General features: G+C 45.3%; 1 protein-coding gene across 3 annotated transcripts in view; it reads right to left on the bottom strand.

Moving 5' to 3' along the window:
- The window catches only part of Kdm3b (lysine demethylase 3B), a 60422-nt gene extending 44091 nt beyond the window's left edge, over positions 1 to 16331 (bottom strand). For all 3 annotated transcript variants that reach the window (XM_051163772.1, XM_051163773.1, XM_051163774.1), the window contains exons 1-2: positions 16126 to 16331; positions 325 to 492 (exon numbers count right to left, since the gene is read on the bottom strand). In XM_051163772.1, the coding sequence (XP_051019729.1) occupies positions 325 to 492; positions 16126 to 16317 (360 nt within the window). In that variant the 5' untranslated portion in view covers positions 16318 to 16331. The remainder of the gene's footprint in view (positions 1 to 324; positions 493 to 16125) is intronic.
- Positions 16332 to 20154: the final 3823 nt, after the last annotated feature.

Raw genomic sequence — 20154 nt, 5'->3', positions numbered from 1 at the left:
GTGATTCATTCACTGGGTTGCAGGACATGCCTTAGTGGGATTAGCACTTGCCTGGCATGCAAAAGGCCCCGGGAGGCCCTGGATTTGATACCCAACACCATAAAAACAAAGAAATAGAACAACAGGGAAAAAGGGAAGCCTTTTTGTGCATGGGTTTGATCACCAGCAGTCTAAGCAGGGCTGGGTGCACACATCTGTAATCCCAGCACTGGAAGGTAGAAGCAGGAGAGGAGCTCGAGGCCAGTCTGGGGCACATGAGAGCTTGTCTACAACCCAGCCCCCAATAAAATAAATAAGTAAAAATACAAAATAAAAGCTACTTACCAGGGCTGGCCACTGTGCGACTGAGACTCTAGAGCCCTGTAGAAGAACTGGGTCCTTCCGGGGAGCCCAAACAAGTGAGCCTTCCAACAGAAGTGCAAGTACTTCCTCAGCATGAACCTTAACCCAGGAGTGCTGCTTCCAGTTACAGCCGTCAAACTCTACAAAGATCTGCAAGAGGTATTAAAGACAGTTTGAATGTCATATTTTATAATACATAAAACCAATTTTCCTGAGGTGGCTCAGACTGAGAACATTTCTATAAACTTATGCGTGCAAGTGCCAGAGTAAATACATGGAGGACAACTTGCAAAAATTACTTCTCTCCTTGCACAATGTGGGCCACAAGAGACTGACCTCACTGGCGCAGAGCTCTGTGAGGCAGGGCCCGTGTGTCCCACACTACCCCAGCTAGATTACAGCCTGTGTCATCACACCTGGTTTTATGCAGTACTGGGGTCCAACTCAGCCTGTGCACACTAGGCAGGAAAAAAGATTCTAAACTAACAAAATTGAGAGGCTGAGACACTCAGCGGTGAAGAAACTTGCAGAGGACCTGAGTTCAGTTTCTAGGCCTCACCTCCAGCTTCAAGGGACCTGGCACCCTCTCCTGGCTTCTTTCAGCACCAGACATAAAAAAAGGTAAACACCCATACAAATAAAAATAAAATGAACCTTAAAACAACAACAACAACAAAACTTCAGGGCATGGTGGCATATTTCATCCCAGCACTCAGGAGGCAGAGGCAGGTGGGTTCAAGGCCAGGTGGGTATATGGAAACCTCATCTCTCCCCCCCCCCCAAAAAAAAGCAACAATGAAAGAAGCCAGGCATGGTGTTGCACGCCTTTAATCCCAGTACTTGGGAGGCAGAGGCAGGCAGATTGCTGTGAGTTCGGAGGCCAGCCTGGTCTACAAAGGGAGTCTAGGACAGCTAATGCTACACAGAGAGGCCCTGTCTCGAAACCCGTCTCGAAACATCCCCCCCCCCATCAGATTTTTATAAACTCAAAAATCAATAACCCTGAGGCAGCTCAAGGGGTAAGCAAACCTGGCAGATGAGTTTTATCCCTAGGGGCATGTATGGTACAAAGAGAATCAATCCCAGCAAACTGTCCTTGGACCTCTACATAGGCATTTTGACATATGTGCAAATATCCCTCCAATTGCAAATAAAATTAAAAATAAATATAATTTTAAAAACTTAAAGAAAAAAAAAAGCTGAATATATGCCTTTAATCTCAGCACTTAGCAGGCAGAAACAGGTGGATCTCCAAGTTGGATTCTAGCCTGCTCTACACAGCAAATTCCAGACTAGCCAGACAGAATTATGTACTGAGACCTGTCTCAAAATAAATAAACAAACAAGCTCAGGGAGGCAGAGGTAGGCAGATCTCTGTGAGTTTGAGGCCAGCCTGGTCTACAAAGTGAGCCCAGCAGAGTCAAGGCTACAACAAACAAACAAAACAAACATAAATAAATGAAGAAATAAAAATTTAAAAATACTTCAATTTTGATGAACTTTGATAGTAGTAATTTGACTTCATGTCTGTCCTGTCATCATCAGTTTGGATTCTGCCTCTCTCTGAAAAGCACTTTTACTACAACTGACAAGACCATGGTTGATAGCCTGGCAGTGGTGGCCCACACACGCCCTGAGTCCCAGCACTCAGGAGGCAGAGGTAGATGGATCTCTGATTTCCAGGCCAGCCTGGTCTACAGAGCTCCAGGACAGCCAGGGCCACACAGGGAGAACCTCAAACAAAATCCCCCACCCTTCACCCCAAACGTCTTTGTTGTTCCTTTATTCACTCACTCAAAAACATGGGCAGCACCTGCCAGGGCCAAGAATATCAAAGTAAATAAGGCAGGAGGCACGGAAAGCCTGCTGGAGTTATGAAGGACCTGTGGCGCTGCTAGAGTGGACAGGCATCTGTCCACTGTCAGTTCAGAGAGAGGGGGGAAAGCAAACTGCTCCTCAGAGACAAGCCACACTCTTCCATTGACAAGAAACTTTCTAGCAGGGAGTATCAGCACAGAAACATGAAAGATTTGGTGTTCTGGGAGGATGAAAACACTGCACAGGAGAATGACAAAATACAATCTGTTGGCAAGACGTTCCTTTAACTGATAGTGTTTCCCTTTTCTAAGACAGTCATGAATACAGGTGCACATGAAGACAGCTGAACTGTAAGGAGCTGTGGTGGAGACTAAGTTTGGACCCTCTGTAGAGCAGCACATGCTTTCAAATGCTGAGCCGTTTCTCCAGCACATTTTTTGTTTGTTTGTTTGAGACAGGGTTTCTTTGTGTAAACCTGGCTATCCTGGACTTCACTCTGTAGACCAAGCTGGCCTGGAACTCAGAAATCCACTTGCCTCTGTCACCCAAGTGCTAGGATTAAAGGCGTGTACCACACTGCCCAGCTTGCCCTGGCTCTCCCTACCTCTTTTGGTTTATGAGACAGGGTTTCTCTGTGTAGCCTTGGCTATCTTGGACTCACTTTGTAGACTAGGCTGGCCTCGAACTCACAAAGACCATCCTGCTTCTGCCTTCCTGAGTGCTGGAATTACAGGTGTAGGCTACCACACCCAGCTTGTCCAGGTTATTTTTTAACTTTAAAAATATATACTTTATCTTGCCTGAATATGTCTGTGCAATACATATATGTCTGGTACCCACAGAGGCCTTAAGAGGCATCAGATCCCCTAGATCTGAAATTACAGATGGCTGATTTCCAATATGATTGATGGGAATTGAACCTTGGTCCTCTGGAAGAGTAGTTAGTGCGCTTAACCACTGGTTCTCTCCATCCCTGCCTCCCCCCTTTTCCCCTTGTTTTTCGAGACAGGGTTTCTCTGTGTATCTCTGGCTGTCCTAAACTCACTTTGTAGACCAGGCTGGCCTCGAACTCACAGCGATCCGCCTGCCTCTGCCTCCCGAGTACTGGGATTAAAGGTGTGCGCCGCCGCCGCCGCCACCACCACCAGGCAAAAATCAGCCCATTTTTTTTGAGACAGAATCTCCATTTCTCTCTCTCCTCTCTCTCAAAATTTTACGTTTTAAAAGGTAGGTGTGTTAGTAGGGTGTGGTGGCAACACACCAGCAGTTGAAGACAGAGACTGGCTGGCTCTTGGAAAAGGCCAGCCTGATCTACAAATCAAGTTCAAGGACAGCCAGGGATGCTGTACACAGAAACTATCTGGAAAACAAAATTAAAGACAAGCAGTAGGTTGGGGGGGGGGGGGGCGTGAGTAGCGTGAGTGCAGGTGCCAGAAGAAGCCAGGACTGTCAAGATTCCCTTGGAGCTGGAGGATGAATTCAGATCCTCTGCAAGAGCAGTAAGTGTTCATAACCACCTCTCTTTTCCTTTGTAAAAAAAAGATGTATTTAGGGGCTGGAAAGATAGCTCTGTGGTTAAGAGCACTGGCTGCTTTTCCGGAGTTTACTTTCTAGCACCCACACATCAGCACACAACTGTCTGCTATTCCAGTTCCAGGGGAATCTGACACCCTCACATAGGCATACATACAAGCAAAACACTAATGCATATCAAATAAAAATATAAAGTAAAAATCATAAAAGTTTTATTTTATTAAAGATTTATTTATTATTTATACAGCATTCTGCCCACACGTGTGCCTGCCCACCACAAGAAGACACCAGATCTCATTACAGGTGGACGTGAGCTACCATGTGGTTGCTGGGAATTGAACTCGGGACCTTCGGAAGAGCAGACGGTGCTCTTAACCTCTGAGCCATCTCTCCAGCCTCTTATTTATAATTTCTGTGGGGGGGGAGGGGGGACCCGCCTGTGCTTACAGAGCCAGAAAGGCCATCAGACAGATGCCCTGGAGCAAGAGTCACAGATGGCTGTGAGCTGCACGATGTGGGTGCTGGGAACTGAACCCAGGTCCTCTATGGAAGCAGTATAGGCCCTTAACACTGAGCCATCTCTCTAGCCCCCTTTTTTTAGTTTTTTCAGAGTAGCTCTTTCTATCATGGAACTCTGTCTCTGTAGACCAAGCTGGTCTTTAACTTAAGAGATCCACCTGTCTCTACTTCCTGAGTGCTGGGATTAAAGGTGTGCACCACCATGCCTGGATTAGCCTCCCTTGTTTCTGGTGTACATTTGAACATTTTTACAAAGTTGTCAGTACTCCAGGGCTGGAGAGATTGCTCAGTGGTTAAGAGCACTGGCTGCTCTTCCAGAGACCCTGAGTTCAATTCCATGCAACCACATGGTGGCTCACAACCATATATAATGAGATCTGGTGTGCAGGTGTACATGTAGGCAGAGCACTGTATGTGTAATACGTTTTTAAAAATGTTGTCAGTACTCATGGCAGTTGGTGTGTCTTGACGCACTACCTATGTGAGGCAGGCTTTGAGCATTGCCTTGTCTCCACCTACAGAGTGCTACCACAAGGACATGTGCCAGCACACTCAGCTTCATTTGTCCTTATGTTTTATTCTTTTTCACTTTTTTTTTTTTTTGCTTTTTTCACTTTTATATTTGTTTTGAATTTTAGATGGATGAATTATTCAATTTATTCATTCTTTTTGTTTTCACTGTCTAGCTAAGGAGCACGGTCCCTAGATGATTCTAAGGGTATGTTGCTTGTTCATAGAGCTTCAAAGAACAAGAGAGACATCACAAAATAAGTTTGGAAAGACAATGCCAAAATGTCTGGCAAAATAAACTCAGTTTAAACAAAAAAAATCAAATGAAATTACAAAGCATCTTATAATTAGATGACTAAAATACAACAAATATGGAATAAATAATATAGACGGGTTTGGTGGGGGACACATTTAATCCCAGCACTGGGAGGCAGGGGCAGGTAGACTTCTGTGAATTTGAGGTCAGCCTGGTTTATGGACAGCCAGGGCTACACAGTGAAACCCAGACTCAAAAAACCAAAATAAACAAAGAAAGGTAACTTGTAAAGAATGATACCTAACAGACTAATGTGAAAGACTCCCAAGACATGGGCTAAAGCAAGTTGCAGATTCTTGGAGGGTGGGTAGTTACAAGTAGGCAGACTGGGACTGAACAGGTCCACATGTGGTTGTCTTTGTATTTCACACGTGTGTATAATATAGCCTGGTCACTCTCCCCATCCTCTTCTATCTCCTCACCAGCCCTATCACACTCCTTCTCCCTAGCAGTCTGTTTTCCAGTCTCATTACTTTTGTTTTGTGATCCATTTATTTTAACCAGGGCCAGCTATGTGGCCCCTGGATTGGCACTAGCTAGTGAAGACTGGTTGGCTCACCAGTGGGTATACAACTGAAAGCAATGACCGCCACCAAAACCTTTCCAATAGTTAGCCCTGAGGAGCACGGGGAAGGCCCGCCTCTATCCACAACTGACTGCTGATTGGGCCTATTCTGGTACAGACCCAGTGCAAGGTATCTCAGGCCCTGTGAGTTCAGGATTGCCTGGGCCGATGTTACATTCGTTCTCACATTCTCTCTGTCCCTTCTTCCACGTGGTCTCTGGCCTCAGAGCGATGGTGTCATGTCACTTGGGTGAACATAATTGTTTATTCTGAGCACCCTGTGCAGCCACAACACTCTGCACATTCCCTGCAGTTCATTGAAAAGAGGTTTCCCTGATTAAGGCTGAGAATAGTATTTATGGGTATAATATGTGTGATTTTTATCAGATGATTTTTCTTCTTCTTCTTCAAGAAGTGTATTCATTGGCCAGGCATGGTGGCACATGCCTTTAATCCCTGCACTCAGGAGGCAGAGGCAGATCGATGGATGTGAATTCGAGGCCAGCTTGGTCTACAAAGTGAATCCGGGACAGCCAAGTCTACACAGAGAAACCCTGTCTCGAAGAAAACCAAAACCAAACCAAACCAAAAGTGTATTCATTTATTTATGTAATTAACTCTAAAGGGAAAAATTAACTTAGGCTTAAAAGATAAACTTTTAGTAGAAACTATAAGACAATTTACAAAGAAATAAATTTTTAAAAAGTCAGATTATGTGAATGTAAAGTACACTTGAGAAATTAATAGACCAGAACAGGATGTGATGATGACTGTCAGAGAGTAAAGGAAATGAAAGATTCCTGACTTGTAATTCCTCTTCCTACCTCTGAATATGAATTATGTACCATTTTACAAAACTAGGATATGTGGACAGCTAAAGTGGGCGATGAAGCATGTCTACACACTGTTATTTTTAAGTAAATAATTTTCTCTTTCTACTTTCTTTGAATTTTCAAAAGATATTTTTCCATACCCATCTAACACCGAGTATATTAAATGTAAGTAGTTAGGTGTAACAGTGATAATCTGAATAAAATTCAAACATGCATACCATTCTGAGGAGCTGTGAAATCAAAGTTAGGTAAGGATTTATACCCCAACTCCCCCGTGTTTATACTTCAGCCTCTTTGAGTCTCACTTCCTTTGCCTATAAATAGGAACAATAAGCCTCAAAGGATTGCCTGGAGGATTAACATTCATTCCCCTAAACAAGCTGTATTACTTACAGGTCATGGTATAAATTGGTATAAGCTTTAAAAGAGAAGTGCTGGGCATGGTGATATACGCCTGTAACCCTCTAGGTCTATCAAGCTGGAGATTAAAGCAGGATTGTGAATTCCAAGCTTAATAAGGAGTTCTAGGCCAGCTTAGGTTGAGACCCTGCCTCAAATAAAACAAGAAAATATATCTAAAAATCTTAAACATGTAAATAATCTGGTGATATCACTCCTGCAATGGTTTGGATTACACTAAATACAAAGAAGTCTCCTCAAAACATCTTGTAGCCAAGGTGGGCATGATGGAACATGCCTGTCATCTCAGCTGAGGCAGGACAGAAAGCTCCCACAACCTGGAACTACAGAGACACCCCATCTCAAAAAAGAAAAGGATGATTTCCAAATATGATTTTATACAAATAATGAATGCTGTTATTCTTTAAAAAAAAAAAAGAGTTGGAGAATTGACTCAGTGGTTAAGAGCATGGCTGCTCTTCCAGAGTTCAATCCCCAGCACCCACATGGTGCTCACAACCATCTGTAACGGGATCTGGTGCCCTCTTCTGGCCTGCAGGTGTGCACGCAAACAGGGCACTCATGTATAAATAAATCTGTGTTTAAAAAAAGTTTAAATTCAGTCAACCTAAAAACCTGGGCCCGGTGGTGCATGCCTTTAATCCAAGAACTAGAGAAGCAGAGGCAGAGTGGATTTCTGTGAGGCCAGCCTAGTCTCTACAGAGAAACCCTGTATCGAAAAACAACAATGAGCCAGGCTTGGCGGCACATGGCTATAATCCCAGCACTCTGAAGGCAGAGGCAGGCGGATCACTGTGAGTTAGAGGCCAGCCTGGTCTACAAAGCCAGTCCAGGACAGCCAAGCCTACACAGAGAAACCCTGTCTCAAAATACAAAAAATTAAAAATTAAAAAAAAGATAATACTAAATTATTGACAAAGTCATTAACATTCAAAACAGAAAAGATACACACAGTTCAATTACCTAGCCAAAAACTTATATATTCAAAAAAATTTTTTTTTCTTGAGGCAGGGTCTCATGTAGCCCTGGATGGTCTTCAACTCAATCTGCAGCTTAAGATGACTTTAAATGTCTGGTCTTCCCTGGTGCTGTGATTACAGAACTACGTCACACCTATGTGGGGTTGGGGTGGAGCCCAGGGCTTCACGGTTGCTAGGCAAGCACTCTACCAATCGAGTTACACCCCCAGCCCCAGCCAGTTCTGATGGAGGGAGGTCAATATATGGATACTGAATTCATAATATAGTGAAATCTGGTCTGAACGTGAAATGATCCTTTTGCAGACCCAGTTATCTTTTTGTTGTGGTTGTTTGTGGTTTCTTGAGACAGGGTTTCCCTGTGTAATCGTCCTGGCTGTCCTGGTCTTGCTTTGTAGACCAGGCTGGCTCAGAGATCCACCTGCCTTTGCCTCCCGCTGGGATTAAAGGCCTGCACCACCACACCCTGATTTTCTTTTCTTTTTCCCTTTTATTTTTGAAGACAAGATCTCAATTATGCAGTCTTGGCTGGCCTTAAAACTTAATAGAAACCCACCTGTCTGTTTATCTTTTTTTTCCTTCCCCAAGACAGGGTTTCTCTGTGTAGCCTTGGATATCCTAGACTCGCTTTGTAGACCAGGCTGGCCTCGAACTCATAGGGATCCACTAGTCTCTGTCTCCCAAGTGCTTACATTACAGGCTGTACCACCACACACGCCTTATCTTTTATTTATTTATTTACTTACTTACTTATAGGCTTTTTTTGGCTGTCTGCTTATCTTTTTTTTTTTTTCCCCCTTCTCCAAGACAGGGTCTCACTGTAACCTTGGCAGTCCTGGACTCACTTTGTACACCAGGCTTGCCTTAAACTCACAGTGATCTGCCTGCCTCTGCCTCCCGAGTGCTGGGATTAAAGGAGTGCACCACCACTTTACTTATCTTTTAAAATAACATCCTGTTGCCTAGGCTGGGCAAAAAAAACCAAAAACAACAACAACAAAAAAAACGGGTGTGGTAGTGCACACCTACAATTCCAGCAGATTGGAAGACAGAGGCAGGTGGATCTCAGTGACTAATGGGGGTGGGGGGGGGAATGGGGAGGAACCCAGAAAAAAGAAAACTGCATATACAGGTGCCCACCTGCAATCCGAACAATCAGGAAGCCGAAGTTGGTTAAGGGTTCATCTGGGCTACATATCAAGGCTATCTCAAAAAGGGAGCAGGGATTAAGCAATGGAACAGAAAGCACTGGGGAAGTAGAGGACCACCAAATGAGGGCTGCTTGCTATAAATATCTGCAGGGCACACTCACTTTTCCCTGTCTAATTCTTTACAAGGCAAAGAGCCTCCTTACTGAGCAGATGACAGGGTTCTCATCTCTGTAGGTATATCCTCCACTGTAAATTAATAACCTTGTATGGATTTTCAAATCAGTCTCCAGAGAATATGGTTAGTGAGTCAGCCCCCTAGAGCCCCATTACCTACAAAGTCTCTAAAGATATGGAGCTTATGCTCTTGTAAATCTAAGAGGCCACACCACTTGAGTCACTACTGAACAATTGGGGCAGGGGTGGGGGCTTCACCCATCTGGAGAACAAGAGTAAAAGACACCTTAGCAAGTGGGCATGATGGGTTTCAAAGGCTTAAACATCACCAACCTATCAAAGGCAATGGAACACTGAGGAGTAACAGGTGTTCAGTGTCCCTCAGGCCTTACAGCAGGAAAGCCTACTGGCACCCACCCATCCACCACAGCTGTTGTTAAAACCACCAACAACAGAAACCGGTTCTTATCTCCCATTTCGGGTCTGTTTGTGAAGGAGAAACTAAATCACCCAGAACAAGCTGGCAGAACATACAAGTGCGTCCGAGTGGTCGGCAGATGAGGAGTTAGTGACAGGAATCCCTGATATGAGCAATGAAGAGAAAGCTCTAGCTTGGAGTGGTAGCACACACCTGTAACACCAGGCCAAGGCCAGGCTGGTCTACACAGTTCCAGACCAGCCAAGGCTCTGACTTGAAAAACAAAAACAAAACCTAGCCAGGCATGGGTAGGCATAAACAGGTCAGCTCCAGACCAGTCAAGACTACACAGTGAGGCCCTGTTTCAAAAAACAAACCAGAACCATAACCAACAACTTCAACAGAGCAAAGGAGACTGTGCTTGTTTAACAAATGGAGAGGAAATAGCTGCTGCATATACAGTGTGATGGGGACCTGGGGACCGGCATGCTGCACAGCTCTCAAACAGGTGGGGCGCAGAGGTAAGGCACACCTGCTATCTCAGCACTTGGGGAGCTAAAGCAAGGGCTTCTCAAATTCCAGGCTCCCCCGGCACATAGCAAGAGCCTTATTATTCATTTTCTTTTGCTGGCCTACAGTGCACTGTAGCTCACACTGACTCACCACATCAGGCAAAATGAAGAGAAGCCAAGAGTGATGATTCTTCCTTAATCCCAGAGCTCAGAGGCAGGTGGGTCTCTGAGCTCTAGGCTATCCTGATCTACACAATCAAGTTGCATATGGAGAAAAAAGGTGTGGAATTAAGATGATGGGTGTTCTTAAGAGATCCAACTAAACAGTATACGTTCTCATCAAATGAGCAGAATCTCATTGCTTTTAAAGTGTCTTCCAACATGCTGGGAATCAGAAGTATGCACCACCATGACCAGTTTATCTCAAGCTCTAAACTAGGCAGTGGTGGGTCGCACCTGCATTCCCAACACTTGCAAGGCCAAGGCTGGCGGATCTCTGAGTTCAAGACCAGCTTGATCTACATATCAAGTTCCATGTCAGGGATATATAGTGAGACCCTGCAGGGGGGGGGGATAGATACACGTTCATTCCTCACAGAAGACTTCCAGATATAAGTCACATGGTACTAGTCAGAATGATCAGAACAATGCTACAATTATTATATCTCAAATCACAACAAAGGGAATACTATTAGAGGTATTCTTAGCAGAAATGAAAGGTTAAAAGTCAAAACATTTAGGCAGATACACTTTAATCCCTTTGCAAGTCTGGAAAGCTGAGAGAGCTGTGATAGCCAAAACAAACCAACGCTACACTTACAGCACCACTTACTTCTACCATACTGCAGCAACAACAAACCTTTAGTTGGTTAATAAAATTGGTGATGCCACAATTATTTAGCAAGAAAAAAGGGTAGATCAGATCGCCTATATTATATGCAGTAAAAAAAATTGTCAGGGGGCTGGAGAGATGGCTCAGTGGTTAAGAGCACTGTCTGCTCTTCCAGCGGTCCTGAGTCCAATTCCCAGCAACCACATGGTGGCTCACAACCATCTATCATAAGATCTGGTTCCCTCTTCTGGTGTGCAGGTATACATGCAGGCAGAACACTGTATATGTAATAAATAAATAAATCTTTTTTAAAAATTGTCAAGTGAGTAAAAGATCCAAAGATTAAAATAAGCAGTGAGTGCTGGAGAACTGCCTTAATACTAATTAGTACTTGAGTTCACCAGCCTGGTCTACATAATGAGTTCCAAGCACACCAGGAATACATACATAGTGGGAATGGCAGAGGCAGGCGGATCGCTGTGAATTCGAGGCCAACCTGGTCTACAAAGTGAGTCCAGGACGGCCAAGGCTACACAGAGAAGCCCTGTCTCGAAAAACCAAAAAAGAAAAAAAAAAAAAAAAAAAAAAGAAAGAAAGAAAGAAAAAAAAGAAAAAAAAAAGGTTTTTTGTTTTTTTTTTTTTTTTTGGTTTTTTGAGACAGGGTTTCTCTGTGTAGCCTTGGCTGTCCAGGGCTCACTTTGTAGACCAGGCTGGCCTTGAACTCACAGTGATCTGCTTGCCTCTGCCTCCCGAGTACTGGAATTAAAGGCGTGCGCCACCACACCTGGCAAAAATATAAAATCTTAAGACATAGAAAGCTCTTTCTCAACAAGAAGCTAGAGAGAGAGAGAAAGAAAGAGAGAGAGAGAGAGAGAAACTTGGGCTCAAACCAAAAGGTGACACTTTGATTGCAGCACTCTTGGAAGGCAGAATCTCTGCGTTCAAGGCCAGCCTGGTCTACAGAGTGAAACCCTGTCTCAAGAAGGAAAAAAAAAAAGTGTAAATGATTACAATGTCCTAGAAGGGCAATAAAAGTTAGTAACATAAGATCTCAGAATGAAAACGCAGCAGCTAGCTTATCAAGTGAGCAAGAGATGCATAAGAGGAAGGAAGGAAGGAAAGGGGAGGACACATGGACGAAAAAGAGCAGTAGTCATGAAAATGTTAGACACTATTTCTCACCTCCTGAGCTGGCAACAGTAAAGACGAAGGAAAACAAGGACTAGACTGTTGGTGACTGGAAAATATCCATGTATTAATGAAATAAAAGTACATACACGGAACCTGACAATCTCACTCTTGGACGCCTAAAGTACAAAAATGAAACCTGGACCACAAAACAAACAAAACACAAGTACACCAAGGTTAGATCAGCATATTCAGTGCTGTGGGGGTGGGGGGGAGCAGGGGCATGACACACTTTAAACAAAGTGATGTCTACCAAGAGGAAAAAAAAATTTACCAAATAATGGCACACCCATTCCACGAAATATGAAGTAGTTATAAAAAATTATGACGATCTGGGAGTGTTGCTCAGTGGCAATGTACTTATGTAGCATGTGAAAGAGTTGAAAATTGGAAGTGTTTACAAGATACATAGCTATGTGATGTCTACAGTATATATAACGTTCAACTAAAATAAGAAAGCAGAGCCGGGGCGTGGTGGCACATGGCTTTAATCCCAGCGCTCAGGAGGCAGAGGCAGGTGGATTGTTGTGAGTTCGAGGCCTACAAAACGAGTCCAGGACAGCCAAGGCTACACAGAGAAACCCTGTCTCAAAACAAAACAAAAGTGTGAGAGCTGGTCTCAGCAGTGGTGCAGAGGCAGGCCTATCTCTGTGAGTTCAAGGCCAGCCTGGTCTACAAAGCAAATCCAAGACAGCCAAAGAAAGCAGGGCTGGAGAGATGGCTTAGTGGTTAGGATCACTGGCTGCTTTTGCAGAGGACCAGGTTCTGTTCCCAGGAGCCACATGGTGGCCCATAGTTGTCTGTAACTCTAACCCCAGAGGGCCACACCCTCTTCTGACTTCAGGAACCAGGCACGCACAAGTTGCACATGCATGTATGCAGGCAAAGACACTCAAATACAGAAAATAAAATAAGTTTCTTGTTTGTTATTTTTAAGAGCAGGTGACAGATATTGTCTAGCAAGATGGCATTTGTGTAAAAGAGGGAACAAACTTCTGTAGAGAAGAATTGTCCAGGTGTGCACCCACTGCCACCAGTTTCTGCAGTGCATGCTAGACAAACACCACTGACTGTGCTCCAACCCTATCTCTGTTCTCATTCATGTATGTATAGTATATATAGAAGTCATTTTACACAGGAAGAAAATAATATTCTTCTTTGGTAAGTTGAAGCTGACAGGGTCAAAATTGCTGTGGTCTCAGGTCTATAGCCCTGACATTCTGTAAATACTTTTACTTATAACCAAAAGAAAAATCCATGATATTTGTATGTGTGTGTGTCTACTGCCCCTATATATGTTATGGTCTCAAGGACTCTGGGACTTACTTGGACCAATAATGACGTTGGAACTCAGACGTGTACAACTAGATTAGTAAATAAAATAAATGCAAAAATGCACTAATCTTGCAACATAATTAAAAAAGAAACACAAAAGACCGATTTCGAACAACAAAGCCACTATTCCAAGAGAAGCAGAGGGGGGAAGCTGGGTTTGTGTCAGTAGTTGCTTGTCAAAAGAGAAGTTCACTGGCAAACCCACTCTTAGGACCCTCATCAACAAAATTCCCCAAAAGAGTAAGGATTTTCATTTTTTTTTCCACATCACATCTTAAGGCAGCATATGACCTTGGTAATGAAATTTTAAAAAGCTCATTAAACGTATCACTCGTATACTCTTAAATATATTTCTGGGTCAAAAAGTGTTTAGAAAGAGGATATTAATGGAGCCTAAAATTGAGACATGTGTTTTCAATCCCTTCCGAAACTCATTCATCCAACCCTCAATTACTCATCCTTACCAGGGGGCGCCCTGCTTTGCTTTACTCAAAACTAAGCACGCCTGAAAACCTTTTACACATAACTGAAAGAAAATCTGCCCAATCACAGGCCAGCTGCTGACAAACTCCACCTTTCAGTACAGGAAGAACACTTTTGATTGGAAGATAGTTGTGTTTACTACACTGTGTGGTGCAAATTGGAAAAGTCCACATGCCTAGAGTCCAAAGGCATTCTCCTCAATGAAAAAGGAAAACAAAATGCAAATTCCGATCCCTCGATAGTCACTGTCATTAACAGAACCTCACTGTAAAAGCTTGCCAGAACAGTTCTGCAAGATGGTTTTAAAAGCCTTAACGGCCCGGAGTTTCGTTGTGACTGGATATGTTCAGGACAGGCACAAATATATTCCCAAACCTAGAGGCACCTTTGCTTCTATATTCGCATCATACAAGACCTCAACACAGTTAATAACATCTTGCTTTTTTCCCAAAGAATCACCGCAAGTTTTTAGTTGGTTGGAAAACCCATTCCCACTGGTCACATGGTAAAATTATTAAGTATTTAGCCCTAGTGGTGTCCAGCACTCAGCATACTCCAAAAACCTCCTTCCTCTGGGAGATCAGCAACAACAAAGCGAATGGGTAGCCATTTCAGGTGCAGAGCTCATCAACTCATCTGATGGAGGGAGCCTGCAGACAGCTATTCAAAGAACTGGGAAGTAAAACCCAACCTAGAAGCCTGGAATGACAATGCCTCGGGCCAGAGAACGCACACGGGGTGGATCTTGGGAATGCTTTGCTTTAAAGGGTGACTTAAATTGAGAAACAAAAGTCTCCAACCGAGCTATCTTCCGTTCAAAGGGCAGATTAATTTAGAGTTAAATTCCCATCTTATTCACCATCCGGAACCCCTTACGTTTGTGGTATCTTTTTACAAATTCCCCCCACTAAAGCTTCGTAAATACACCTGGGAGAATGATCAAGGCAAGGCAACTGAAGCAGGAGAGGTAAAGCTTGAGTCAGGAGTCATAAACAAACAAACAAACAAACGAACGAACGAACGAACAAAGATTGCTAATCAGACAGACCTGATCGCTAGAAAGAAACCAGCAGCAATCAGCTAAATCCTAAATCTCACAAAAATACATTCCTGTTTAGTGAATAAAAGTCTACAGAATCAAATTCATCGAGAATATTCACTTTCTGTTTACTGATCAGTAGATAATCCCAAAATACCCTTCCCTCGCCATTTTTCATTGCTTTATTTCACCAGTGAAGCTAGGGCCGCTGTCAGAATGCGGAACTAAAGGGGCCTGACAAAACTCAAAGGTAGCATTTTGCCGCCACACTAACAAAAATAAAAGCTCACGGTCTCGAATGCTAGTCAACTTCTTAGCGAACAACTTTCACCATAAAACACACCGAGGGAAGCGGCCAAACCCTAAAACAAAGTTTCAAAGCGAAACCCCTCTCGAGGTTAGGGGAGAAGCCCAGTTAGAAGCCAAAAGGGTCACTCAGTAGCCTCTTTCGGCTACCAGCACAGACCTCAAACTTCAGCAAAAAATTTTGCTCAGACAACAGCCCCTGTCACCTAGAAGCGCCAAAAGCGCTTTCGAAATCAGACCACAGAGCTGGCCTTTCTGGGGACCGCCAGGCCCAGCACTGCTCAAACAAGGAGGAAGTAAGTGCCAGATTAAAAAAAAAAAAAAAGCCCCAAGCAGCTCCAAGTGCAGCATCGGTACCTCCCGCCCACAGTCCAGCCGCACTCAGGGCTCCGGGAGAAAGGGAACCTAGAAACGAGTCCCCCGAGACGGCCTGGGGACTACAGGTCCTCGAATTCTAGCCGAATTCTGCGGATCCCTGGAAGCCAGGGTTCGAGAACCTGCTCCGAGGGCGTGGGGGGGTGGGGGTGGGGGGGAAGGTAGAGGGGGGAGTGCGCGAAGCAGGGTCGCCCAGGAGGCGGGGCCTGCCGGCTAGAAGCAGCAGCGACAGCAGCAGCTCCTCGCACCCCGGCCGCCCCCCAGGAGAATGTGGGGCGCGCACCCCGACACGGAAGCCACGCCGGCCAGAGCCCGAGTGCCCGGGCAACGAGGTGCCGGCGGGGGGCGCTGAGGAGAGCCTGGGGCGCGGAACTGGGTCACCCCCGCCTCGCCACCCCCTCACAAAGGCCCCCGGGGAGGACCCCCCCCCACAGGCCCCGCAGCCCCGGCCTCGCGTGCCCGCCTCGGCCGCCACTCACCGCTAGGTCCTGGGGCACCGCCCCGCTCATGGCCCGCACCGTGCCGGCCCGCCAGGCCCGAGTGCGCAGCGCAGGCCCAGGATCTCCGCTCGCCGCCGCCGCCGTGGGGGCCGAGGCCGAAGCTGAGGCCGTAGGGTCCGCGAACAGAAGCAACAGCCGCTTGCCCACCGGGGAGGCCGCCGCGTCCGCCATCGCCAGGGCCGGCCGGACCCGCGCTGCTCCCGCCCGCCCGCCGCCGCCTCCCACCACCTCAGCCGCCAAGCGCCCGATCCACCCGCAAGGCCTCCCTCCGCACCACCCGCGGCCGCCGCTCCCCCCACCCCCCCACCAGCCACCACCAACCACCGGCGCCGCACAGCGCCCCCCGTGGCCGGGAGCGGAGGCACAGCCAGGGCGCCTCACAGCGCCCCCAGCGCCCCGGAGCCGGGCAGCAGCTCTCCGCCCCTCGCAGCACTCCGCCCCAACCTCCCCGGGGCCTGCAGTGCCCCCTGCGGCCTGGAGGGGAATTGCAAGTTCTGCTGGGGGTGGTGGGGAGGCGGGGAATTGGGCGGGTCCTTTATCCCCTCCACCCCGCCCCCCCCAGTAGCACCATCCTTAGGCCTAGTCAGGGAGTCAGGTGCTCAGGAGTGTAAGCTTACTACTCTCCTTAGACAATACCAAAGACTTTTAAGAGGGCGGGGACATGCGGCAAGGGACATAGAAGACGGATGTTTTGGACTGACTACTAACCCTATAACTATTAACGGTTTTTCCCCTATCCTAAAGCGAGTTACCCTCCCCTGTCATGTTAGAAAACATTCCCCATTGATCCATATGGGACACTATCTTCCTTCTCATTGGCCCATCAGTACTTGATAGGTTCCTTTCCCATTGGCCAAAGCGAACATCCATTGGGTGTGCTTATGGTGATTTTCATTGGCTTTTAATATCTTAAGTGCTCTGCCTTGAACCCATAGAGCTCCTTCCCTTTTCTAATGGGCCAACGTTACTGGTTTTTGAAGATTTATTTTAGCCAAGTGTGGTGGCACTTGCTCTTCGGTACTCTGGAGGTATAGGCAGACAGAGTTTGAGGCCAACCTAATCTATTTAGGGAGATTTAGGCCAGCCAGAGTGAAATAGTGAGAACCTGTCTCAAAAAAACAAAAACAAAAACAAAAAACGAAAACGAAACCAAAACAAAAAAACTCACAAACAAAACTTTTATGTGTCTCAGAATTTTGCCTGCATGTATACGACTATGTGCCACTGTGGAGGCCACAAGAGGGCGCCAGATCCCTGGAACTGGAATTAGAAAACAGTTGTCATTGGGTGCTGAGAACTGAACCCTGGTCCTCTGCAAAAGCAGGGAGCAGCAGGTGCCCTTAACCTCCGAGCCACCTCTCTAGCCCCAGTCTTCCAATGTTATTAAGCTTAGATGTTATTCAACTTGGGAAATGGGAAAGAGACGGTTTGATTTTGCTATGGAAATAATGGGGTTGCAGGCAAAGAAAGTACAGTAACATGTATTAGAACTATTTCAGGTATGAGATAATCTTCAATCCCAATTAGAAAAGGAGGTGGTACAGGGCAAGGCTGCTGACATTTTGGCTAGACTAAATCACAATAATTAGTGAAGAGCCTCAAGCATTTAATGCTGCTGATATTAGATTACCTTGTTTCTAACACTTTCTTGAATACACAGACTTAAGGGGACACAAACCAGAAAGAGGCAAGGCCTGGCTGGTAGTAAACCATGACTGTTGCTCTAAAAGTGGCTTTTTTTTTTTTTCATCAGTCCAAAGGTTGACTACCTAGTTATTTCCCTTTCTATGACCTTATCTATATCTTTGACCTACTTTTTTTTTTTAAGCAAATACTGGGATGACCCTAGTGGAACACCAAGGAAACAAAAACTCCCTCCTAGTCCTTGTAACCTTTTAAGGGTCTCACTCTGTGCCCCAGGGTAGCCTGGAACTTACTATGTAGACCAATCTGCCTCTGAGGTTAAAAAAAAAAAACATGCCCCAGCCCCTAATCCTTGTAACTTCTATCTCCCATAGCAAACCTTAAACTTGGGCTGAGAACCCTTAGAGCACATGGCTCTAGAGCACAAATTATTCACAGAAGGAATTCAGGTGAATCCATGTAGGACCTATCTGCCTTGCATCTTTTCTACCAAAATTAACTAAAAGTTTTCCTTCCCATATGGAGCTTTAATCACTGCCCCAGCATCTAATGCTGGTTTTCAACAACACCGCTGACAACTATATTTAAGCTTAGGGATGGGGCACGCAAAGGAGAAATTCATCCAACAGGTAAAATAGGTAGATTTTTTTTTTTTTTTTGTATGCCAGGAAATTTCCAAAGTGTTGAGTGTAGAGGAATTTTAATCCAGAAACATGGCTGCTACAGCAAGAGATGACATGCATAGGTCTGTGTGATCCAGCTGGAATGCAGACATGTACACACCTTTAATCTTTCTGGCTGGAATACATACCCACCCTTAGTAAACACCTTTCATCTCAAACAATGAAGGTAAAATTAGTTTGAAGAAGGAAGCACTGATTTTGGGAAGTGTTGTCTAATTGAGAGGCAGACAAAGTGACAAATTATTAGAAAGATTTGACAGAATAAGCCAGAGATGTCCAACTCACACCAGAAAAGACAGGAAAAGAGGACACAGGGGAGCAACGCAGAGGGAGAGGGGAAGGAGGCAGTTTTACTGGGACAGTTGTACAAAGACAGGTTGCAGAGAGAGAACAATCTAGACACAGGCGAATACAGAACAAGCCGGAGAATAAGACGGAGCTAGATTAGTAGAGATTGCTAGAGTTTGAGGCCAAGCAGAGCAATTCAGTCAGAAGCCAAGAGAAGCCAGTTTGAATCAGTCAGCTAGGAGAAGTGCTTGAGCCATAGTTAAGTTGAACCAGCCAGCCAGAATTCAGAAAGAGCTAGAAAAAGTGAGCTTATTCAACAGTAAGTCTCAGAGGCTGAAAACATGCTAGGCCTAGATTACATTGTATGGAGGCCAGAAGCTTCCAGGGCTAGGCCTAGGTTAGTAGATGGAGGCAGAAAGCCTACAAGCTAACAATCACATCAGGCAAATAAAAGACACTTTAACAGCTAAGGCCACCCCAGCACTCGGGAGGCAGAGGCAGGTGGATCTCTGTGAATTTGAGGCCAGCCTGATCTACAAAATGAGCCCAGGACATCCAGAGCTGCTACACAGAGAAGCCCTGTCTTGAAAAACCAAAGATACAAAATCAAAAAACCAACCAACCACACAAACAAAATAATTGAGTCCACAACACTGAGTAAAACAATCCCTGCCCTCATAAAATCTACACTTCGATCCTATGAGTCCAGCAACAAAAGTGATAGACACATCTGACCTCAGAAAATTAACAGAAAACAGAACCTTAGAACTGGGGATAGAGCTGAGTGAGAATATTCACTTAGCGTGTACAAGACCCTTGCTTTTTGTCCCCAGCACCACACACACACATGCACACACACCAAAATAAGGAAAAAAATTAAAACCAGCTATAAAACGAAGTAAAAACAAGGGGCAACATCAATGTCATTTTAGTTGTTCAAACTTTGCCGCTGGCTCAAGCAGAAGATGAAACAGAATAGTTGTAAAGAAAGTAAAGGCTAAAATAGAAACCTCTTTAACCCCTTAAGTCTGTCTCCAAAACTCCTCCTCCTTTGTTCCCGGGGCAGTGGCAACTACTACTTTGTAGGGTCTAATTTCAGCCACAGGTTCATGCCCCAGGAAGCCAAGCCAACCCTGCCCTGCACACTTCGCTGGTATTCCAAGATGAGTACCACAAATTTGAAGCAGGAAAGTGGGACATAAGCTAAGCAACTTGATTCTTCCTGCAGCCTGGTAAAAAAAAGGCTAAACTTTCTGGCCAGAGGCCCTTACTTGACTCACTCTCTCTCTCTCTCTCTTTTTTTTTTTTTTTGAGACAGGGTTTCTCTGTGTAGCCTTGGCTGTCCTGGACTCACTTTGTAGACCAGGCTGGCCTCGAACTCACAGCAATCCGC

This window comes from Acomys russatus, chromosome 20 (assembly GCF_903995435.1).
Source record: "Acomys russatus chromosome 20, mAcoRus1.1, whole genome shotgun sequence".
Classification (NCBI taxonomy): Eukaryota; Metazoa; Chordata; class Mammalia; order Rodentia; family Muridae; genus Acomys; species Acomys russatus.
The sequence above is the reverse complement of the archived record's forward strand: the minus strand, read 5'-3'. Positions and strand labels throughout refer to the sequence as shown.